We start from the raw sequence: 23,991 nt of genomic DNA, 5'->3' as shown, positions 1-23,991 counted from the left end.
ACATGTAAAAAAAACCAAAAAGACAGCATTTTAAATCTAGATTTTATATATATACATATACATATATTTAAAAATTAAATGCAAATATTTAGTGTAGCTTTTTGTTGTTTCCAAAGCTTTTCTTCTACCATTTCTTCTTCCCCAGAAAACTCAGAATCTCACAACCACAGGGTTTGGTGGGGTTCACGTCACCCTCAGTTCCAGGGATGAGCCATCATGGGTTGACCAGTATAATTTCAACCCCTGTGCCCACAGAATTTATCCCATGATGACAAAACAGAATGGAACCCAGTCCCAAGCCAATCAGCTATCACATTCCCTTGGCCTCTTAGGTTGGCTCAAGAGTGAGCTGGCACCATAAATTGATACAATCCAAAGGAGCATCAGACTTTTGTCTAATAATTGAACAAAAAGAACATCTGACCACCACCCCAACCACCCTCATGGAAGCTCGTGGTCCTGGGAGCTGCTGTAAGCCTCTTACTACCTTGAGGGAGTTGGCTTAGGAGCAAAATCAACCATGAGAAGCCAGAGGATCTCAGCAAACAGAGCCACAGTCTTAACAAATGACCCTTGCACTCAAACCACACCTAAAGCCTGCCCTTCCTCTAGACTTTGCAATTACAACAGATGTGTTAATCTGTTTTTTGCGTTGCTATAAAGAAATACCTGAGACTACATAATTTCGTAAAAAAAAAAAATAACCAAAAACTGCAATGCTGTACAGGCATGGCACCAACATCTGCCTGGCTTCTGGCGAGGCCTCAGGAAGCTTATGATCATGGCAGCAGGTGAAGGGGAGCCAGGGTATCGCATGGCAAGAATGGGAGCAAGAGAGAGGGGCGAGGTCCCAGACTCTTGTAAACAACTAGATCTGGCATGAACTCATTGAGCAAGAACTCACTGATCACCAAGGAGATGGTGCTAAGCCATTCATGAGAGCTCTGCCTCCAAGATCTAATCATCTCCCACCAGGCTCCACCTCCAACACTGGAAATCACATTTCAACATGAGATTTGGAGGGAGAACATATCCAAACCATATCAGGAGATAATAAATTCCTTTTATTATTTAAGCCAGTGCGAGTGAGGATTTTTCTCAACTGCAACCAACATTGTTTTATTTTATACAGCAGTGTCAGTGAGAATTCTGGAAAACTGACATCAACATGCAACTGGTAGAAAAAAAAACCTGATGCTACCTTTAGGAGGACAATTTGGCAATATGCATCAAAAGATCTAAATATGGGCCATATCCTTCAACCTACTGCATAAACTTGTAATATTTATTCATTCGTTCAACAAATATTTAAGCCTTGACTATATGCCAAGCACCATTCTAGGAATCAGGAGTTTAGCAGTGAACAAAACAAAGTCCCTTATGGAACCTGCCTTAGGAAACAATCAAGGCTGTGTAAAAATTCTACAGAAGTTAAGAAGAAATTATTTAGGCAGATAGTAAGTGTATGGGAGTCCTCAGTGAGGCTTTTCTTTTTAATGAAAAGCGGCCCCAAATCATTTTCTAACGAAGAGCAGCCTGTAAAGAAAAGTTGTAGACATAAGCAAGCTGGGAGCTTGCACAGGTGAATGCCAACAGGAATTAGGGACTAGACATGTTCAAGATGGCAGCTCCATCTTCCCTTCTCTTTGTCAGCCACATGTACAGTAAGGAGCAGATAAGATGGCTCCGATCAACTAGAAAGCCCATTTGCATAATAAGATTAGGGTGGGAGACCAGCCTTATTACCCATGCACTATGTAAACATCATACCTCATGGAACCAATCTATGAGTCCTATGCAAATCAAACACAATCTCCTCAGACTGGACTATAAAATCTGGCACATTCACCACCAGCTGGTCTTTTCTGCTTGGAGACCCCTTTCTTTATAGAGAGAGCTGTTTCTCCTTCTCTTCTCTTCTGCCTATTAAACCTCTGCCTTGTGTGTGTCCATGTCTTAAATTTTCCTGGCACATGACAATGAACCCCAGGGTATATACTCCAGACAACACAGTCACTTCAGAAGATTTATCTATTCTGTTCCTAGAAAATCTCATGGTCTCTGCCCAAAAGCTCCTAGATGTGATAAACAACTTCAGCAAAGTTTCAAGATATTAATACAAAATCAATGTACAAAAATCAGTAGCATTTCTATACACCAGCCATGTCCAAGATAAGAGCCAAATCAAGAATGCAATCTCATTCACAATAGCCACAAAATGAATAAAATACTGAGGAATACAACTAATAGGAAAGGTGAAAGATCTCTACAACGAGATTTACAAAACACTGCTCAAAGAAATCAGACATGACACAAACAAATGGAAAAACATTCCATGCTCATGGATAGGAAGAATCAATATTGTTAAAATGGCCATACTGCCCAAAGTAATTTACAGATTCAATGTTATTCCTATCAAACTACCAATGACATTCTTCACATGCATATGCAACAATCCATATGCAACAAAGAGCTCAAATAGCCAAGGCAATGCTAAGCAAAAAGAACAAAGCTGGAGGCATCACATTACTTGACTTCAAACTATACTACAAGGCTACAGTAACCAAAACAACATGACACTGGTACAAAAACAGACACATAGACCAATGGAATAGAATAGAGAGCCCAGAAAGAATGCCACACACATCCACAACTATCTGATCTTTGACAAAGTTGACAAAAACAAACAATGGGGAAAGGACTTCCTATTCAATAAATGGTGCTGGGATAACTGGCTAGCCATATGCAAAAGGTTGAAACTGGACCCCTTCCTCATAACCATAAAGGAAAATCTATTCAAGATGAATAAACAAGTTCAGCAAAGACTTAACTGTAAAACCTAAAACCTAAAAACCCTAGAAGATAACCTAGGAAATACCCTTCTGGACATAAGCCCTGGCAAGGACTTCATGACAAAGATGCCAAAAGCAATTGTGACAAAAACAAAAATTGACAAATGGGATCTAGTTAAACTGAAGAGCTTCTGCATAGCAAAAGACACTATCAATGGAGTAAATAGACAACCTATAGAATGGGAGAAAAATTTTGCAAACTATACGTCCAACAAAGGTCTAATATCCAAAATCTGTAGGGAACTTAAACAAATTAACAAGCAAAAACCAAACAACCCCCCATTAAAAAGTAGTCAAAGGGCCAGGCGCAGTGGCTCACCCCTGTAGTCCCTGCACTTTGGGAGGCTGAGGTGGGCAGATCACTTGAAGTCAGGATTACCAGACCAGCCTGGCCAACATGGCAAAACCCCATCTCTATTAAAAATACAAAAAATTGGCCGGGCGCGGTGGCTCAAGCCTGTAATCCCAGCACTTTGGGAGGCCGAGGCGGGTGGATCACGAGGTCAGGAGATCGAGACTATCCTGGCTAACATGGTGAAACCCTGTCTCTACTAAAAATACAAAAAACTAGCCGGGCGTGGTGGCGGGCGCCTGTAGTCTCAGCTACTTGGGAGGCTGAGGTGGGAGAATGGCGTGAACCCGGGAGGCGAGATCACGCCACTGCACTCCAGCCTGGGAGACACAGCGAGACTCCATCTCAAAAAAAAAAAAAAAAAAAAAAAAAAAACAAAAAATTAGCTGGGTGTGGTGGCATGTGCCTGTAATGCCAGCTACTTGGGAGGCTGAGGTGGGAGAATGGCTGGAACCCAGGAGGCAGAAGTTGCAGTGAGCCAAGATCACGCCACTGCACTCCAGTCTGGGTGACAGAGCAAGACTCTGTCTTAAAAAAAAAAAAAAAAAAAAAAAAAGTGATCAAAGGACAGGAACAGACACTTTTCAAAAGAAGACATACAGGCAGCCAACAAGCATATGAAAAAAACTGCTCAGCATCACTAATTAGAGAAATGCAATTCCAAACCACAATGTGATACCATCTTACAATAGTCAGAATGGCTATGATTAAAAAGTCAAAAAGTAACAGATGCTGGCAAGGTTGCAGAGAAAAGGAAACCCTTATACACTGTTGATGGGAGTGTAAATTAGTTCAGCCATTGTGGAAGACAGTCTGGCAATTTCTCAAAGAACTTAAAACAGAACTACCATTTGACCCTGCAATCCCATTATTGGGTACATACCCAAAGGAATAAAAATCATTCTACCATAAAGACACACACACACACACACGTGTTCACTGCAGCAATATTCACAATAGCAAAGACACGGAATCAACCTAAATGCCCATCAACAGTAGACTGGATAAAGAACATGTGGTACATATACACCATGGAATACTACACAGCCTTAAAAAAGGAATGAGATCATGTCCTTTGCAGCAACATGGGTGGAGCTGGAGGCCATTATGCTAAAAGAATTAACTCAGGAACAGAAAACCAAATACTGTATGTTCTCACTTATAAGTGAGAGCTAAACACTGAGTACACATCAACACAAAGAAGGGAACAATAGACACTGGGGCCAACTTGATGGTGGCAGGAATATAAATTAGTTCAACCACTGTGGATAGCAGTGTGGCAATTTCTCCCTAGGAGGAGGGAGAGGACCGGAAAACTACCTATCACATGCTATGCTTATTATTTGGTGATAATCTGCACACCAGACCCCCATGACAAGCAATTAACCTCTATAACAAAGATGCACATGTACCCCTGAACCTAAAATAAAAGTTTTTTTAAAAAAGATTTATTGGCCAGGTGCAGTGGCTGACGCCTGTAATCCCAGCACTTTGGGAGGCTGAGGCGGGTGGGTCACCTAAGATCAGGAGTTCGAGACCAGCCTGGCCAACATGGTGAAACCCCGTCTCTACTAAAAATACAAAAATTAGCTGGGCATGGTGGCAGGCATCTGTAATCCCTGCTACTAGGGAGGCTGAAGCAGGAGAATCACTTGAACCCAGGAGGTGGAGGTTGCAGTGAGCTGAGATCACACCATTGCACTCCAGCCTGGGCAACAAGAGCAAAACTCTGTCTTAAAAAAAAAAAATATATATATATATATATATATCTACAAGGGTATTAATTTCAGAGCCCTTTATAATAGGGAAAAGTTGGAAATAACATAAATATCCAACAAAAAGAGACTGCATAAATAAACTTGGGGACAATGACATGCTAAAATGCTATTCAAATTGCAGAAACAATTTAAAACAAGGAAAAATATTCACTATACAGTATACTAGTAGTTTTTTTTAAAAAAGCTGATAAAAGCTGTACTTTATACTTTATGTTTGTAACACTTACGTGTGTATATTTATGTATAAGAAAAGCCTGGAATTAGATACTCTAAAATGTCAACAGTTATTTTAAGGAGTGGAAAGAATTGTGGGTAATTTTTATTTTCTTCTTTGTACATCTTTATGTTTTCGTAATTTTCTATCATGAATATGCCTTTCCTTTTGTTATCAGAGAAAATACCAATCTTACAAAATGATCTCAAATTGCTTAAATTAAAAAGTTAATAAGCAACACTCAAGTATTAATATTAAGCCATCTTCGAAATCCGAGGTCACCCTCTATAGACATCTTTAAATAAAGGGTCACGCTAGCATCCTCCATTCTACGATAAGACCATGAGTACTTTTTCTAACCACATTTGTCCTTTTTAATGAAGTAAACCAAACAAGGTCTTGGAGCTGGTTAATAACTGCCTGGACTAGACTCTAGGTCTCCTGTCTTGAGATCCAGGACTATTTCCATCACCTGGTGCCCTCTGCCCAGCCCACAAGCAACAGCATTAGAATGTATCTGTCATCCAGAGAGAGGTCATTCAATACATTTGGAGAGTATCATCAGTTCCCTAAAAATAACTTGGCAGCTCAGAAGCTCACTGTTTAAAGACTTAAAACTAAAGGACATCCTGAGTTTAAAATGTGAACAAGCACACAGTGGGTTTAAAATGTTTGCATTCTCTTTCTTGCCTTTCGGGTTTACATAATAGAAATTAAAGTGTGCATACACTTAAAGCTACTTCTACACAGGCAGGGTGAAATTGTTGGCACGCTGACGCTGGCAATGAACTTTTTTGTCCCTCGACATTTTGATTTGTGCCCTTGCCTGTCCCTCAAATAATCCTACTCTGCTCTCTGTTTTTCGGATTTTCAGTGTAAGGGAGGCATTATGACTTTAACGACTGAATAACAGGCACAAATTTCCATTTCACTTTATTTACCAGCTTAGCTGTGGTTTAATACAGCATGAAGAGAATTTCCCCAGAGGTGGGTCTGAGCTGAACTGACTAGGTTTTTGACTGCCAATTCTTCTGCACACTAAAATAGCAGCATAACCTATCACACACATTTGTTATCTGTTACTAAGAGAGAATTAGCAACCCGCCCAAAGAAACAGAAATACGGCTGATGACAGCACTTCTCAAAAGGCCAGAAAACCTGTTGGTTTTACATCAAAATGCGCACACAGATACTCAAAAGAAGATAAAATGTTTCCAAACAACCAAAACAAAAGAGTTCACTGAAGCTATATTTTTGTTTAAAAAAAAAAAGTGCCCAGACGGGGGAAAAAAAAAAAAAAAGTGCCCACTTTATAGGTCGTCAGTTCTAATCAAGAATGTATTTCTTCCTGGGCCAGGCGCAGGCGGATCACGAGGTCAGGAGATCGAGACCATCCTGGCTAACACAGTGAAACCCCATCTCTACTAAAAATACAAAAAATTAGCCGGGCGTGGTGGCCGGCGCCTGTAGTCCCAGCTACTTGGGAGGCTGAGGCAGGAGAATGGCGTGAACCTGGGAGGCGGAGCTTGCAGTGAGCCGAGATCGCACCACTGCACTCCAGCCTGGGAGATAGAGGGAGGCTCCGTCTCCAAAAAAAAAAAGAATATATTTCTTCCCATCAACCTTGAAGGTAAGTATCTTTAAAACATCCATTTTTTTTCAGTAAATATTTCTTTAGTGCCAACTATATGTAGAACCCTCTGAAGGGTTTTAATGACAGCAGGAGATCCAGTGACACCTAAGAGTGTCACCCTGCTCTCAGGTGGCTTATTGTCCAAAGCAATATTATCTCTGGGGTAGGAGACTCAATAAACCAGAAAAGTGCTTCTCAATCTTCATGAAATATGACTCTCTTTTTTCAAAATTATTCTAAAAGGCTGTGAGCCTGAAGTTGATTTCCGTGATTAATTTAAGAGGGAAGGGGAAAAGAGAAGATAGTTATACATGAATGTGAAACTTGTGAGTTTGGTTCTGGCCTTTACAGTCAGATAAAGATTTTGAACAAAGTGGACAATAATTTACTGTAAGTAATAAAATAATATTGATCTTGCCATGGAGTGGGAACCAAAACTTCAGGGCCATCCATATGTACTAATTTGGAGATGACAAGCTTGTGGAATCTATTTATAACTTTCACAGTATTTTATGGTTCTTTCTTTCCAAAGAAGCGCACATTATATTGCACAAGGCCTGTGAATATACAAGTATTCTCTGCCAAAAGCAGCTGAGAAAGCAAAAGGATTATCCCAGCATTGTTTTTCAAACCTGAATTTGTAATGGGTAATTGTACAGAAATATTTGGTACTTAACCTTGAAACCCTGAATTCAGGAAAACTTTATGGCCCCAAGGCTACATGGTTTGATGACTCAGATTCGTAAATCCACCAAAAATGAGGATCTGGCCATTTTAACTGTGTCCACCTTTGTGTAGATGTAAAAACAAAACCCACAGTGGGCAGCAATGGTGCCTATCACGGTGCTTGCCTGGGCGAAGGGGAGCGGGGTCTTGATGAAAGTTTGTTGAGATGAAGTGGGTATGAATTCTGGCTTCTGTTTAAATAGGTTTGGAAAATAAGGAATCTCCATCCCTCTTAACCTTTGTTCTCAGTGACTCACGTAATACCAGTGTATTAGTAATGTTTTAATTATCCCTGGAATTCAAAATTAGGGACCATCCAGGCAAAGTTTCAGGCAAAGTGATCAAGTATTTACTGTTCCCTTGAAAGAATAAAAACACTGCAGTCAGGGGTTGCACGGGGCGGGAGTGTCTTATTTCCAGAAGCTGAGTTCTAGGACACAAGTATTCCAACCCGCGATCAGAATTTCCTCGTAGATCTCACCACTTTACCTAGTGAACATCCTAGCTGCTGGCTACACTCCCAGACACCCTCCTTCCCTGATATTATCACAGTCCCCTCCAGGGTGGGCTCCCAATCCGGGTAGGAAGAAAAGCGAGATAGCCAAAGGCACCCTTCTAAGGCTTCTGAGCAGCTTCCCTTCACAAAAGGGTTTTGCCTGAGCCTCATCTAAGTACAGTAATTCTTAAATGACACCACAAGATGGATGTTGAATATTAAAAACCACGCCTCCTCTCTTTCCCCGCCTGCTTTGTTTTTATAAATTTTAAAAATGATCTTCATCATACCAGCACACAGAGTGCTTTTTGAACCTGTGTGCTGGCTCTTTACAATTTCACTTTCTGGCTCTCATCTATTTGTAAAATTCTTTATTTTTTTTTAATTGGGTGAAAAAAATGTTTTTAACTTTAATAGATTTCTGATTTCTCTATATCTCCCACTGAGGGTTCAAACTTAAAGAAACCAATGACCTCAAAAAGTCAACCTCATGAGGAAGTCAGCAAGATGAAAAACGATATTTAATGTTTTGCACAAGAATATTTGCATTCCCATTGGCCTTTGCAAATGCAACATTTCTCACCCTCTTGGGTTGACTGGCAAAGGTGCCCTGGAGAGAAACACAGTATGCACCTCTCTAATGGTTAACATACCGAATTGTTTTAATGGAATAAATGGTGCCGCTCAGGGGCGATTAATGTAGGGACTGTAGGGTGGATTCCTGGTAGAAAGGACTTAAAAGGAAATTGTGCACCAACAATGGTGGATGAAACTTTCTGCTCACATTAAATATTTTCATCCAAACCTCAAGTATGACTGAATGATTTTAAGGCCTAATTGAATGAACTCTCAATTAAAAGTAGTTGCAAAAAGCTGATGTAAAGTCATAATATATATGGGGTGCTCTGTGTTCTACAAATGCTTTCAGGTCTGCAGGTGGAAACCACTGGTTATGCAATCAGTTGATTTCAAAAAGTATACCTTTTACATTTACATCCAGATAAAAACAGATGAGGTCAAGCCACTAAACATTCTTGTAATTCAAATAGAAGGAAATAGATTAATTGTTTAGGGAAAAAAAAAAAAAGGACGACTTATGCTGAGACATCTGTACCAATCTTCCTGAATAACTAAGTTAGGGAGGAAAGACAAATTTGGTGACTGTGGGGGCTAAAGTACTAATTTATGGTCCTCTGAAATAGAAGGCGGTGCCTGATGGACATAGGTATCTCCAGTTACTTGGTTTGGCTGGGCGGTGCGCAATTAAGGCTAATGGTTTTCCCAACTACACCCAAGCGCTAGATCTTTCTTTTCCTTCTGGCTCTACCTCACTGATTCTCCCCAGCACCGGTTTTTGGGGGCCAAGGAAAATTGGGGCCCTCCTTCTCACTCTTCAGACCCCAGGGTGTCCAGCTTGGGTATCGTTAGGCCGAGCTCCTTGACCCCCCGCACCCGGGAGGGGATCTTCCTCTCAGCGAATCGCCCCAGGCCTCTGGGGACCCCAGTTCGCCAGTCCAGGTCGCCGGCCCTGTCACCGAGGCCTAGCCCAAAAAGCTAGCGTCGTCCACTTTGGAAAGCAACGCAGCTTCCTCCTTGGGCACAGTCCCCGCACCCTGGGTCCCGGCTGGTGCTGCGCCGGGTCCCTAAGACTTTGACTGGTTAGAGCAGGCGACGCCGAGAGCCAGGCCGCCTACAGGCGTCTCCAGCCCTACCCCAGCGCCGGCTACAGAGCCGGAGCCCCGAGCCCCAGCGCAGCGCCGCGCCGGGAGAGAAGCAGCTGTTCCCAACAGCTGGGGGGCGGCGGCGCCCGGCGCCCCAGGTGCTGCCGCGGCCAATCGCAGGCGTCCGGCCCGCCCCCCTCCCCAGCCGGGCGTCGACCCCCGGCCCGCGGGGGAAGGGAGCAGAGAGGTGGAGAGCCGTCCTCTGCACTCGTCTTCCAGCTCCCGCGGCGGGAGGGACAGACCCGAGCCGAAGCCGCGCGGAGTCCCTCGCCCCTAGCCCCGCCGCCGCGCCCCCCGCCCGCCTCGGCGCTCGGACGCTCTCCCCGCGGACCCTCCCCACACCCCACCCAAGGCACCTGATTCCTAAGGAAGAAAAATCTACCTCTAAAGCACCCCCTTCTTCGCTTGAGGACTACCCTCTCTTTTCATTTTTGGCCTCCCCGCCGGGTGAGTGGAAACCGCTTGCACATTCTATAGAACCGGATTCTAATCCAGACGATCCGGAGAATTTGTACGGTGACCGGCAGGGGGGGCGGGAGGAGAGAGCGAAGTCAAGTCTCCAGGGCCGCTGGCGACTTCGGAAGCCGCGCGCCCCGCGCCCTCGGCCGCCCCCGGCCTCTCGCTCCCGCTGCGCCGCCGCCCTCGCCCCCTGGCTCGCCCTTGGCCCCAGGCGGCCGCGAAAGGGTGCGGGAGACGCGGAGCCGGAGGAGGAGGCGCAGCCGCTGCCCGAGCCGCAGCCGCAGCCGGAGTCCGAGCCGCGGGGCGGGCGCGAAGATGCACACGACCCAGAAGGACACGACGTACACCAAGATCTTCGTCGGGGGGCTGCCCTACCACACCACCGACGCCAGCCTGCGCAAGTACTTCGAGGTCTTCGGCGAGATCGAGGAGGCGGTGGTCATCACCGACCGGCAGACGGGCAAGTCCCGGGGCTATGGATTTGTAAGTTGCACGGACGGGGGGTTGAGGAGAGGGACAGAGTGGCGCCTGACCCCGGGGATCGGGAGCTTGGAGTGAAGGGCTCGGCGTGACCCGTGAGGAGCGCCGCGGGGAGAGCGGCGCTGCCCCTTCGCACCGGGGTGAACTGAAACTTTGCTAGGGGAGAGGGCCGGCGCCAGCCTCGCAGGGCTCGGAGAAGACCCAGCGCTGTGCGAGGTCGGGGGCCGGGCAAGGCAGGGCAGGGGTGGAAGGAGACAACTGTAATGACCATCGGATTTGGGGTGCGGAGGGTTGCGAGGGAGGGGCCGCAACCCCAAACAATTGCAGCATTCCTGGGCTGCAGGCCGGTTGTTAAGCGCGCTGTTGCTTTGTAAAAATGCGTGTGTTCTGGTGGTGTGGCTGGGGCAGGGAGGGGACACCCCACGAGGTATGGGGCTGTTCCCCTTGTGTCATCCCCCCGCCTTTTAATTGCAAAGGTAGGTTCTTTTAAAGGATCATCCTAGGGCTCTTTGCCGAACTGAAACAGAGCATATTAAGCTTCCCTCCTAGAGATTTAAGCGTGCAAATTCAGCTGCCGAAGAGCAGGGAGCCCCAGAGTGGGACAATAGCTATTGTCGTTGGGGAGTGTTTTCGGGAGGTTGGGAGCGTTGGGCGGATGTGAGGCTGGACTTTCTTTAAAGCAAACGGTGCCTCTGAGGCTGAGTAGGGACCGGGGGGGCGGGGGAGTCGGGGAAGGAGGATCTAGAGTTCCAAGAATTTAGGCTTCCAAATCTCAGCTAGGCCCTAGTAGCACCCTTAAGATTTCAGGGGTGGGGCAGGGTTAGAGGGTTTCTTTTTTTTTTCCTTCGTCTACCCGCTCCCCCCACCCCGCCCGCCTTTTAAAAATGGGAGATCAAAGAGGAGGGTCCAGCCGAAAGAAGAAAAGAATAGAAAGAAAGTTTGATCTCAGTTTTATCATGAATGACTTCTCCATTGTGATTCTTGATTTCCTTCAGGGGTTAATGTAGAGGTTATGTATGTATGTCTGTGTGTGTCTGTTGCTAAGGTCACCATGGCTGACCGGGCTGCTGCCGAAAGGGCCTGCAAGGATCCCAATCCCATCATTGATGGCAGAAAGGCCAACGTGAACCTGGCATACTTAGGAGCAAAACCAAGGATCATGCAACCAGGTGAGAAATGTCTGTCTCCCCTACCCCCCTCTCCAAGAACCACCCCCCCACCACTTACGGGCGGGCTGATTCTCTAATTTAGAAGACATTGTCTCCCTCTGTAGATGTGTTTAGTAAACTTGAACATGGCTTGTTATTCTACCAAGGCATTAAACATAAAAGAGTTGTAAATACTCCTCTCAGGGCTTGAAATGTACCTGTGTGCAAAAATGGATCTTGGGGGTCTGAAGAGTTTGTACAGGAGGAAGAGTTAGTCATGACTCACCTGTTTCCTATATGACATACATTTGTAGTCTGCTCTCAGTTTTCCAATTTTTAGCCACCTGTAGATAATTCACATGTGGATTATATTAGCCAAATTTGTCGACTTCAACTAATGTATTTCCCTACTTCGTGGGGTCTCTCCTTCCAGCACCAGTTGCACTGTACTCAGAGCAGGCAATCTGACTTGAACACAGACCCAAGGGAAGCATTAAGGGGTAGGGGTGATGTCCAAATGGTAAAGGTGTTTTTTTGTGTGTGTGTTTTTTGAGATGGAGTTTCACTCTTGTTGCCCAGGCTGGAGTGCAATGGTGCGATCTAGGGTCACTGCAACCTCTGCCTCCTGGTTCAAGCAGTTCTGCCTCAGCCTCCCAAGTAGCTGGGATTACAGGAATGCGCCACCACACCCAGCTAATTTTGTGTTTTTAATAGAGATGGGGTTTCACTGTGTTGGTCAGGCTGGTCTCGAACTCCTGATCTCAGGTGATCCACCCACCTCGGTCTCCCAAAGTGCGAGCCACCGCGCGGGCCCCAAATGGTAAAACTTTAACATAAAATCACAGAGTATTGGCAATCAAAGAAAACAGAAATTGCGCTTACTCAAAAACCCTTGCTATAGACAAAGAAACAGGCTTAGAGATGAGAAATATTTTACTTATGTTAGGTAGCTATTAGTTGCCAAAAGGGAGCATCTTTTTGTCTATGGGAAAACAATATCTCTTGGATTACTGACAACACTGCCCTTTGCATTAGCACAAATAGTTGAGAGTTGATTTGTAAGCAAATATAATCTTTTCCTTGGTCAGGCATCTTTACTTGTAAAGTTTGATTAAATCATGTACTCTTCACTTCTAAGCCTTTCCATCTGAAATTTTGGGACGAGGTTGACACTTCCATCCAAACAGGTTTAAAAGGAAACTAGGTTGTCAAGACAGTGAGTGCTTGTGCAAATATTCATGGGCATTAAAAAAATTTGTCTAATACATTGTGGGTATGTAGTATCCAGAAATACATTGTGGGTATGTAGTATCCAGAAAAAGTGTGTGTGTGAGAATTTTGAATACTGAAAACTAAAACCCATAATCTTTCAAAGCATTGTCTGAAGCATCTCAGAACATTCCAGATTACAAAGACTTTTCATAGATTGTGGTTCAAAACTGTAAGAATATTTGAGATGTAACTTTATTGTCAGATCCTGCTGTACTTAATATTATTTCATGAACATTTTCCCAAGGTCTGATTCTGTGTCTGCCAACTAAACTTTGCAGATTTTTTTTAAGTTTCCACTTTTCCCCTATTAAAACCTTTATTTTGAATCAACGATAGCATTTATAAAACTGACTTTTAAAAATATACATACATACAGTTTCTTTAAAGTGGCAAAAGAATGGTTATCTTTTGTAAGTGGAAGTTGTGATTGCATTTTACTTGTACGAGTAATAAATGCCTAACCATGCACAAATAAAGAATGTGGTATGTTTTGTTGTTAGGTTTTGCCTTTGGTGTTCAACAACTTCATCCAGCCCTTATACAGAGACCTTTCGGGTAAGTTGATTAATCAGACTTTCTGAAGTTTCAGTATGACTATCATTTGTTAACCTGCCTCTTTGTTATATACAGATAAGATCATGATGTCACAGAATGTTCCTGGTTATATAATTTTATATATATATTTGTGCATTTTTAATGCTGATACTATAAATATTTTTAGATGAGTCAAGTTATCTGACCAAGTATGCAGCCTCCAAACGAGACAAAGTTTGAGCTTATGATTAGCAAAACAAAACAAAACAAAAATACCAGGTATGACTTGTGTACAAGACGATTGTGTCCCATCACCATTACTACTGTTCAACTTGACTCAATTTTATTTATCTCTTTCTAACCTGACAGGGCTCGTATACAGTTAAGCTAACTGATCAGAAGGATACCATGATAAGAGGTGGAATAGTTCTGTTTGGAATTAAACTCTGTAACCAGTAGACTCAGACACACAAGCTCAGATGGTGATTAACGATGCATGGATGTTGGTGTTGTTGTTTTTATTTTTCACAATAGTCAATAGCCCTTCGTGTGCTTTATTTTATTTATTACAGTAATGAAGTGGTGTTGATAGCTAAACTGTGTGCTTTTTACTTAATTGAAAAGAGCTGTAGTGAAAGTGTTTTCTTTTCCTTGGGGAAGGGGCTCTTTGCGTTTTGGTTTTGGTGGTGGTGTTGAGGGGTGTTGACTTTTGATTTTGCCATGGGAAGCAAAGGGCCTTTTTTTTTTTTCCTTGCTTTTAAGCTGTAGCCTGTGACTTCTGTTTAACCATATTTTTGTAGTGAGTGCTAAATCGTGTGATTTCTCTTTGTCAGAATACAGATTCATTGCTTGCATGTCCTAAGTTTCTGTTTTATGGGAAATTTTCTGGGAATGGGGTTCTTTCTTTTGCAATGTGTATCCACTTTTAGACCATCTAATTTAAAGGTCCAGCAACTCTCATCAGATTTTATTAACATAAGCCAGTTTTTTTGAGTAGTGTAGCACTAACCTTCACCTTTTGGACCTAACTCAGGTGAACACGTGTTTATATTTGTGTTGTCTTTGGGTCTTGTGATTACCATTTTTCCTGTTCCAAGGTCCCCAGTTCTCTTCCATTCAGAGGTTATATGGGTGGGAGATCACTCCCCCCCGCCTCAATTTATCCTGGACACTAGATTCTGTTTTGGCTGTATTCTACCTGATGAACATTCCTGTAACTCTTAACGCAGGATACTTAAATTTTCTTTTCAAATGTTCATGTTGTTGAAAGAGTATTTTACCCTCAATAATAATTTCTTCTCTAGCTTAGGACCTAAACATCCACCTGTGTAACCTGGAAGGCTGGAATCTGTCTACATAGATAGTTGTCTACCATATGTGTCTCAAAGAATAGGTTTTAAAAAGGAAGTAACAATAACTTGACTTGGAAGAGTCAGGTTATATTTCCCATGACCACCTCCTTATAGCTCTAACATATCAGTAACCACTGTTATTGTCAACTACTTTTTTTTTTTTTTTTTTTTTTAGCTGTGGAAGACTCTTCTGTCAATATGATCAGAAAGGGCCTTCCTATATCCATAGCTATTTATCAGAGCCCCATCCAAGCCAACCCAGATACTGACAACAAATGGTGGGTTGATGGGTTCAGCTATTTCTGTGGGTAATTCATTTAGACTATCTGTTTAAAGTGGGATTAGGGAGGAGAGCTTGTATCTGAAGGTGTGATGTGAGCTTAGTGGTGAGTTCACACTAATAATCTTGAAACAGTTATAAAATGGAATCAATCAACAGGTAGTTGCATGTGTTTATTTTTTCACTGTGCCAGTGGGTGATGCAAAACGAGGGAATCGCACATTAGTTTGGGAACCAAAAGTCATGCAAAAACCAGTCAAGAATTACTAATTGCTAAATGACTTGGTATTGTTTCAAGCACAAAAGGAATTCAGAGTAGCAAGAAAATAGATGAGGTGGAGGAGTTGAATAAGGCTGTGGTATGCGTGGCAAGTAGACTGGCACTAGACTTGTACCACTGGGTATGTCATAGGTAAAAGGAAGACTGAGTATGTCTGGAGGGTATAGGATGGAGTGAGCCGAAGCAGAGGCATAGAGGAGAAGACTCAGTGTGTGGAGAAACCAGACTGTCTAAGGTGGATCTTGAGAGCTGGGCATAGGAATTTGGACTGGTTTTGGAAGTCGTTGTAGATCAGTCCTTAAGAAAGAAGGTAACACAAGGAAAATTAGAACCACCAGTGTAAGATGTGTCATATGGAAATTTGAAAGCAAATGTGTTTTGATAGCAACCTTTTGTTTTCCACTTCGTCTAATGTTAACTTGTCTTTATAAAGGATGGTAATTATTACTGTGTGCATGAATTGTTTGAACTTGAGATTCTTATTAGAAATAGATAGCATTCCAGGTGGATCAAGCAAGCTTTCTTTTTCTTTTTTAAGAGGTTCTCAACACTGCTCTAATTTCAGAGTCTGTACCTAACAAATCACACCTGGTCATCCTAAATTCTGTTTGAATGCTACATGTTCCTGTTTTAGGCCTGGAAAGAAGCTTGAGAATTTCAAATTTGACTTGACTTATTTGAAATTCTAGCAACTGAACTGTTCTTTTGAATGTGGTCCTTAAATGGCCCCCAGGTTGCTTTGGGCCTTTGAAGACAAAACCTTGGCCTAGGGGCCAGGCTCAGTGGCTCACGTCTGTAATCCCAGCACTTTGGGAGGCAAGGTGGGTGGATCACGAGATCAGGAAATCGAGACCATCCTGGCTAACATAGTGAAACCCCGTTTTCTACTAAAAAATACAAAACATTAGCCGGGCGTGGTGGCAGGCGCCTGTAATCCCAGGCTGAGGCAGGAGAATGGCTTGAACCCTTGAGGCGGAGCTTGCAGTGAGCCAAGATGGCGCCACTGCACTCCAGCCTGGGCGACAGAGTGAGACTCCGTCTCAAAAAAAAAAAAAAAAAAAAAAAGGCCAGGTGCGGTGGCTCACACCCGTAATCCCAGCACTTTGGGAGGCCGAGGCGGGCGGATCACGAGGTCAGGATATCGAGACCATCCTGGCTAACACGGTGAAACCTCGTCTCTACTAAAAATACAAAAAAAAAAAAAGTTAGCCAGGCGTGGTGGCGGGCACCTGTAGTCCCAGCTGCTCAGGAGGCTGAGGCAGGAGAATGGCGTGAACCCGGGAGGCGGAGCTTGCAGTGAGCCAAGGTCGCGCCACGCACTCCAGCTTGGGCGACAGAGTGAGACTCTGTCTCAAAAAAAAAAAACAAAAAAAAAACAAAAACACCTTGGCCTAAAAGGAATTTCCAATGTAGCACAGTGGGCAGATGTAGAAAAACTTGTAAACTTGCTGAACAATATTTTATAGTTTATGTTTGAAAGAAGCATTTCCTTATTGAAACCTTGGAGAGGGGAGGCTACAGACCTGTGAGTAGAAATTTCTGGGCTAGTTTAGATCAGGTTGAACATAACTTAAACATTGACTCAGTATGCCTTTAAGTGCTCAGTTTTATGCTGGGTGTGGTAACACTGTGCTTAGTATTTATAGTGTCCACTAAGGAGGGCAGGACGGACTGTAACTGACACTAACCAAACATCTGCCATATGGATTGTAATGATAAGGGATTTACATAAATTACATAATTTAATTCTCACAGTATTTGTTGAAGGCATTGTTAATATCTTTTCCAAAACTAAGACACAGAGAGGTTAATTAACATCCCCCGATCACAGAACTACTAAGTGTTAGAGTCTGATTCTAGGTTCAGAATCACGGCCTGCCTGACCTCAGAAGCTGCGTTCTTTCCTCTTTGTCAAGTTGTAGCCCCAAAAGACAAAACTCTTATTCTCTCATAATCCAATAAGAAAGCCAATAAGCACCAAGAAGGGCTGTCCATGTGGCTTCAGATAAGAGAGATGGACATCAGGGCAGTGAATGGGATTCAGAAGTCTTCATGAAGGAAGTAGAAGTCGACCTAGGTTTTAAAGAATGGTGGAGGGTAGGGAACTCTTGTATTGAGTGCCTACTATATTTGTCATTGTAGACTCTCTCCACAGATAATTTTATTTAATGCACAGCAATCCAGGGTTGTGAGATTATTAGTCCATTTCACATATGCAAAATATGAGGCTGTGTTAAGACACGATAGCATGAAAAAAAGAAAAATATGAGGCTAAAATATAAAGCAAATTTCTGAAAGCTCTACACCGAGTGAGTGCTAGAGCTAGGTGAGTGGGATTTGGATTTCAGCAGGTAGAGACAGCATCGCGGTGAGGGATGAATGACATGAATAAAGGGCAAGGATCTGGGAATGTGAAGCTTGTCCAGGAAACATAAAGGAGCCCAGTTGACCTGGGTTCGAGGAAAGGTGGAAGGAAACACTAGAAAGGTGTTTTGGAGCCAGAGGCAGTCTGGGTATTTTAGCCTAGAATGCCAAGGCTTGAGAAATTTGCACTGAGTTTGGTTTGTTAGGAGCCAAGATTACTTTGAGCAAATGAATGAGATGGAGACTTTGTCATCAAATGAGGTGGAGACTTTGTCATCAGTTGCTGTGAGATAGATTGGAAGAGGAAACCAGTTAGGATATTTCTTCAAAACCAGTTACGATGTTGCTTCAGAAGTCACATAGAGATGTCAGTGGAACCTGAAGAGATGGGAAGAAAAGGAAAATGTAGTAAATTTTCTTTGAAAATTACCAAAAGTATCTTCTTTGCACTTGTGCTTTTTGTAACTACTAGGCATGCACATTTCATAGTTAAGGAAAAGACATTGGTAAATGTCTAATAGGAGGGAGATTCCCAGATCACCTTAACGGGTTTCTCAGACTATTAAAAAAACTCCTAATTCAGGATTTCATTCCGAAGTGCCACTTGAACCTTTAGTCCAATTCTGCCTTCCTTCCTGACCCAGGATATTTTAGGCTCTCTGAGGTCTTTTGGGTTCTCCTTTTCCCTAAGCCTTAAAATGTTCTAGGTTTTCATTTGCCTTCCAGACGTCTCTTTAACCTTTGCCAAACTTCATGTAGGAGTCTGATAATCCACTGAACTTTCTTTATATTCTCATTGTTTGACATTGTGAAATCAAAACTATTTCCTAATGCGAAGTAAACGCAGGGCTAAAGCCCCGTAAGCAACCTTGCCCGTCTTCTAATGCGTTCTTCACAACACTTTCTCATGCCTTTTTGTAGGAGAAACATTTTCAGTTAACACCTTTGTTCAGAGATACCAACCTAGCACCCACAGTGTTGTTCTTGGAACTTTGAGAGTGAGTACAAGGGGTTAAGGTTTCAGTGTCAGTGAGATCCGCACTGGCTGGCGTTTGCAGCTGATACATGTTTTACTTTGGCCTTATAAAGACATTTTACCCGCTGGAAACCCTTGTCGCATGACAGGATCAAAAATAGCCCGGCTGCAGCCCCTGCTGTCCGTCACCACATGTAAACTGGCATGAGAGTAGGCTCTCTTAGCCGTGTCTACACGTTGTGGAGGTGGCAGCCTCCAGGGACAGTGTTTCATAAAGCCACACCTGTTGCTGCGAGCGAGCCAGTCACCTGACCTGCAGCAGCGTTCTGAGTGTGTGCACGACCACGCGGCCTGGTTTCTGACAAGCAGTTAAGAACATCTCTGAGTGTCCTCATGAACACTTGATGACGTCGTTTCTCCTGGCACTGGGAAAGATCTACAAGTCTGGTAAAATCGAGTGTATTTTTATCATTGGGGCCAAAGTCCACTACCCTCTGAGATAAATTCATCTTTTCCATGGATGTTCGCTAATGAGTGCTTTCAGTAAAACTCTGAAAAGGCAAAGCAAAATCTATGTTTCTGAACAATCTACATGTGCTCTTCTCTGTTTTGAGTTCTTTGAAATTGGAAGATTGTTAACTTGTCCTTGTACTTCTTATAAGTTGGCTTTGCCAACAACCACATAGCATTCTAGTGTCATAATTTTAGATACAAATATAGGGGGCTTTAATGGAGATTATTTTAAAGAAGAAGATAAATCAGATATTCATGGTAGTGTTTCAGATGGGCAGTAATAAATTGCAAGAGTGAGAATGGAGATGCATGGAGTTTTTTTTAAATACCTCTTGTGATTTATTTTCTTAACCACATTAACTTTTAAGTAAGGTCATTGGAGTCTGTCTTGTATTATCTATGAATGTATAATTTTAAAAGGTACTGGTTTTGTTTGACTTTCTTGAACTTTTGCAGGATAACACATGATTATACAATTGATATGATTTGTACAAAATATCAACGAATAGGGCAGATTTCAAACATAACACTAACGTATTTCTGCTGATTTGGAGGATGAAATGAGTTAGTAGATGTGAAAAAAAAAGTTTTATTGTTATGTAAACCTTTTAAATTTCTATTAATTTTAGAAATATTTAGTTGTACTTCCCTGTCCTGCCTTTTCCCTCAGCCTCATCATTTCCCCAAAACTCCTTCTGTCTGTCTTGCATAGAGATAAACAAGCTGGCTGACCCTCAGGTGCCTGATAGTCAAACAGGTTTGGTTGACCGTTGTGTCCTTATGAATTTTATGGGGGAAAAAAAAAGAGAAAGAAAGAAAATAAGTGTGCTGCACATCTCTTTGGGAATCACTGCCATGAATGTTAATAGCATTTTTGTAGCTTCCCACGACAGCCTCTTGTGACAGAGTGAGCTGCACTACAGTTCGTTTGAGAAGTGTGATTCTGCTATGTTTACCACACTTGTGAACTTTTAAACTCCTTTTTTTTTTATTTTGTCGCCTGCTTCCTTTTTTAATTATTATTTTTAATAAGGGTGACTGAGGTTGCAGAGAGATTAATGTGTGCTGAGTCTGCATAGCAATTTCAAGTAGGGTTGCCATGATAATAAACATACGGATTTTGTTAACGTTTATGTTAATTTCGACGAACTGGTGATCATGCCCCACAGAAGTGAATAATTATGGACTACCTGTTGAGTCCTATATTCTTGGCTAAGAATTTTTCTATTTACTTAATTAAACATTTTTATTTTGTGAACTCATTACAAAATTTTCCAAAGCTTTATCAATCGAGCACTTGTTAAGTATCTCATGTGTGTAGCCCTCATGAATCTTGATTTATTTTCCAAACTCTTGATAAACTGTATTTAACAGCTCCAAATAATCATACATGACAATTCTAGCAGGGAGGGTGTCATCATATTTTTGGGGTCCAGTTCTTGTGGGGGCACTCTATGACTTTGGCTACTGCCCGAGTACTCTCAGTGGACCACCAGAAAGTAGATATTGTGGCAACCCTATGCTCATAATAACCACTAAATTTGAGTTTGTCTTATCTTTGAAAAACATGCTACAGATAGGAGGTGACTACCGCCTGACTTTGTTTTCCATTTCTCAACAGGATACCTGCCCACTATGTCTATCCGCAGGCTTTTGTGCAGCCAGGAGTGGTCATTCCACATGTCCAGCCGACAGCAGCTGCCGCCTCCACCACCCCTTACATTGATTACACTGGAGCTGCATACGCACAATACTCAGCAGCCGCTGCTGCTGCCGCCGCCGCTGCTGCCTATGACCAGTACCCCTATGCAGCCTCTCCAGCTGCTGCAGGATATGTTACCGCTGGGGGCTATGGCTACGCAGTCCAGCAGCCAATCACCGCAGCGGCACCTGGGACAGCTGCCGCCGCTGCTGCAGCAGCTGCCGCCGCTGCAGCATTTGGCCAGTACCAGCCTCAGCAGCTGCAGACAGACCGAATGCAATAGACCAGCCATCTGATCAAAGTTGAATTGTTTTCTCTTTCCCTCCCAATTTTCCAATTTTTAGTAGCTAATAAGAGAGTTAACATTGACTTAACAGCTTTAAAAAAAAAACAGCCATGCTATTGTGAAGCAGAGTTATTATTTTTTTTATACTCCAGGTAGTGTTCTAGATGAGAAAGAGGTAAGAATGAGAGGAATGGGCACAATTTTGGAAATCAATCCCAAAGAGCCTGAGTAAATGAAAGGCCACTATGAAATGACGCCAGGAGTAACAACGGAACTTCACTTTTGTAACGGGATTTTTATTTTTGCTCTTTTTATAGTATCAGGGAAGCAAACTGCCTTTTACAAGTTAGAAAAATGCTGTTTGAATCTAGTTGAACCAGGGAATACAGAGCGAGCAATATGTAGCTTGAATTACATTTAAAAGCAGATTTTTTACAAACAAAATGGCGAAAGCACTGATTGTCATTTTTAGCAGTCACTTAAGGCCTATAGAACTTTTTTCAAGTCGGAAGGTCCTGTTCTTACTATCTCAAAAATGGGCATCGAACAATCAATCTAGGAGCGTGGCAGTGGGTAAAATGGTGGACAGGCACCAAAGCTATTTTCTCATCTGTCCTGTGGATGAGTGGAACTGTGGAACAAGTGATGTGGAATTAATGGGTGCAACAGCTGTACAGACAATCAATAACACACAGTTCTGGAAAGAACACATCACTTGTGCTTGTTTGATGAGCTTGTCACATTCTAATCCCTCTCCCCATCCTGTTTCAATTTTGGGAAACTTGTATCTGCTGGTGTCAGCAACTCTGATTCTGAAATAGGATCCGGCTTTTACTACAACAGCCTTCTCTTTCTATTTATTGTGTCGACTCGTGGCTTATGAATAAAGGCAGGCAAAGTTTGCAGAACTGTCTTAAGGACATTTATTTTTTTTCCCTTTTTAAGTAATTTTACACTTTTTAGTATCTATTTCAGAGTCATATTTAAAACTATTTATTAGTGACTACAGTACATGAGACAACAAGGTTACTGAGATTACAATTCTTCAAAGGTTAATGATAATGTGGTTTATACTGTGCCTTAATAGTAATGCTATTTAAGATATTTATTTTTAAGTTTTACTATGCTGCACTCTAAAGAAAGGAACTTTAGATGTGACACTGTAAAATTATGTATTCATCTCATGGCATAAATTATTTAGTAGGTCTAGATGTAGCGTATTAAATATTAACCTATTCAACTAAAGATGTTGACTTGGATTTATTTAAATTCATATGTGCACTGTATAAGAGAGTACTCTTACATTAACACATTTTAGTTTAGTTTTTAGATTTTTTTTCAAACAGTATATATTGCTAGTTTCATGCTTCCTCCTCTGATTTTGCCTGTGTAGATCTCATTTATCGGTAATTCATTAGTTTAACACTATTCTTACGTAGTCTTTAAATGCTGCTTTACATTTTTCTTCTGAAACTGCAATACTTGCAATTTTTATTCTTAAACTAAATTGAATACTATTTTACACTGTATTGGATTTTTATACTTGAACAATTTCATACAAGGGAAGACAGGTTAGCATTTTTATGGACTTTCTCCATTATCACTGGATTTACTTTAAGTATTCCCATACTAGACAGTGTTATGTAGACATGACTCTCCTGTGCAAATTATTTATTCGTTGTGTATATTGCTTTATAACATTTCAGATCTTCTAATCTATTCACTTGTATTAAATATAATTTTTAAAAACTTCTGTTGCATTGGCTGTTTCTAATTCTGTAGTAAAGGTGAATGATTTCTCTTTTGAACTTGAATTAATAGCCATGATTGATATGTAACATTTTCAGTGAGCATAATCCTCTCCTCAATGTCCTGGTTTTGTGCCATTAAAGTAAGTTTCACTAACTCAATTATCTACCTTATACTTAGCAAATGATATAGGTCATCCCCTATCCCACCAGGGGAGACCTAAAGGACTTCATGTCACTGAAAACTGGTTAGCTGAAAGATGCCTTGGAAGGTGTGGGCCAGTAGTAGAGAAGACTAGTCAGAAGCGGGACCAGCCCAGTGGTGCTGGGGTCAGGTAAACTGAGATTTGAGCTGGACTCCCACTTTTCAGCAGTGCGAGTGAAGCCAGTTGCTCTTTGAAATTCACTTTTTTTTGAGACAGAGTCACCCTCTGTTGCCCAGGCTGGAGTGCAGTTGGTGCAATCTCGGCTCACTGCAACCTTCACCTCCTGGATTTACGCCATTCCCCTGCCTCAGCCTCCCGAGTAGCTGGGACTACAGGCACCCGCCACCACGCCCGGCTAATTTTTTGTATTTTTAGTAGAGACCGGGTTTCACCGTGTTAGCCAGGATGGTCTCGATCTCCTGACCTCGTGATCTGCCTGCCTCAGCCTCCCAAAGTGCTGGAATTATAGGCGTGAGCCACCGCACCCAGTCTGTAATTCACTTTTTAAATGCATTCCTCATCTATAATAATGTGACAATAATACTTGTCTTGCATGGTTATTTAAATATTAAATTTAAAAAGCATACCAACTGCTTGCCACAGCGCCAGATATATATAG

General features: G+C 42.4%; 1 protein-coding gene across 1 annotated transcript; it reads left to right on the top strand.

Moving 5' to 3' along the window:
* Positions 1-9,978: 9,978 nt before the first annotated feature.
* Positions 9,979-23,167, top strand: RBM24 (RNA binding motif protein 24). The gene is made up of 4 exons (XM_015135605.3): positions 9,979-10,714; positions 11,757-11,880; positions 13,632-13,686; positions 21,052-23,167. The coding sequence occupies exons 1-4, from the start codon at positions 10,547-10,549 to the stop codon at positions 21,413-21,415; spliced, it is 711 nt and encodes a 236-aa protein (XP_014991091.1). The 5' UTR covers positions 9,979-10,546; the 3' UTR covers positions 21,416-23,167.
* The last annotated feature ends 824 nt before the right edge of the window (positions 23,168-23,991 follow it).

Source organism: Macaca mulatta, chromosome 4 (assembly GCF_049350105.2).
Source record: "Macaca mulatta isolate MMU2019108-1 chromosome 4, T2T-MMU8v2.0, whole genome shotgun sequence".
Lineage (NCBI taxonomy): Eukaryota > Metazoa > Chordata > Mammalia > Primates > Cercopithecidae > Macaca > Macaca mulatta.
Note: the sequence above shows the minus strand (reverse complement) of the source record. Positions and strands in the feature narration are given on the sequence as shown.

Bases quoted from the DNA above. Each gene is read 5' to 3' on its own strand.
- RBM24 (XM_015135605.3), top strand. From the start codon at position 10,547: ATGCACACGACCCAGAAGGACACGACGTACACCAAGATCTTCGTCGGG. The intron at 11,881-13,631 runs GTGAGAAATGTC...TTTTGTTGTTAG, and splicing joins ACCAAGGATCATGCAACCAG to GTTTTGCCTTTGGTGTTCAA. The intron at 13,687-21,051 runs GTAAGTTGATTA...ATTTCTCAACAG, and splicing joins CTTATACAGAGACCTTTCGG to GATACCTGCCCACTATGTCT.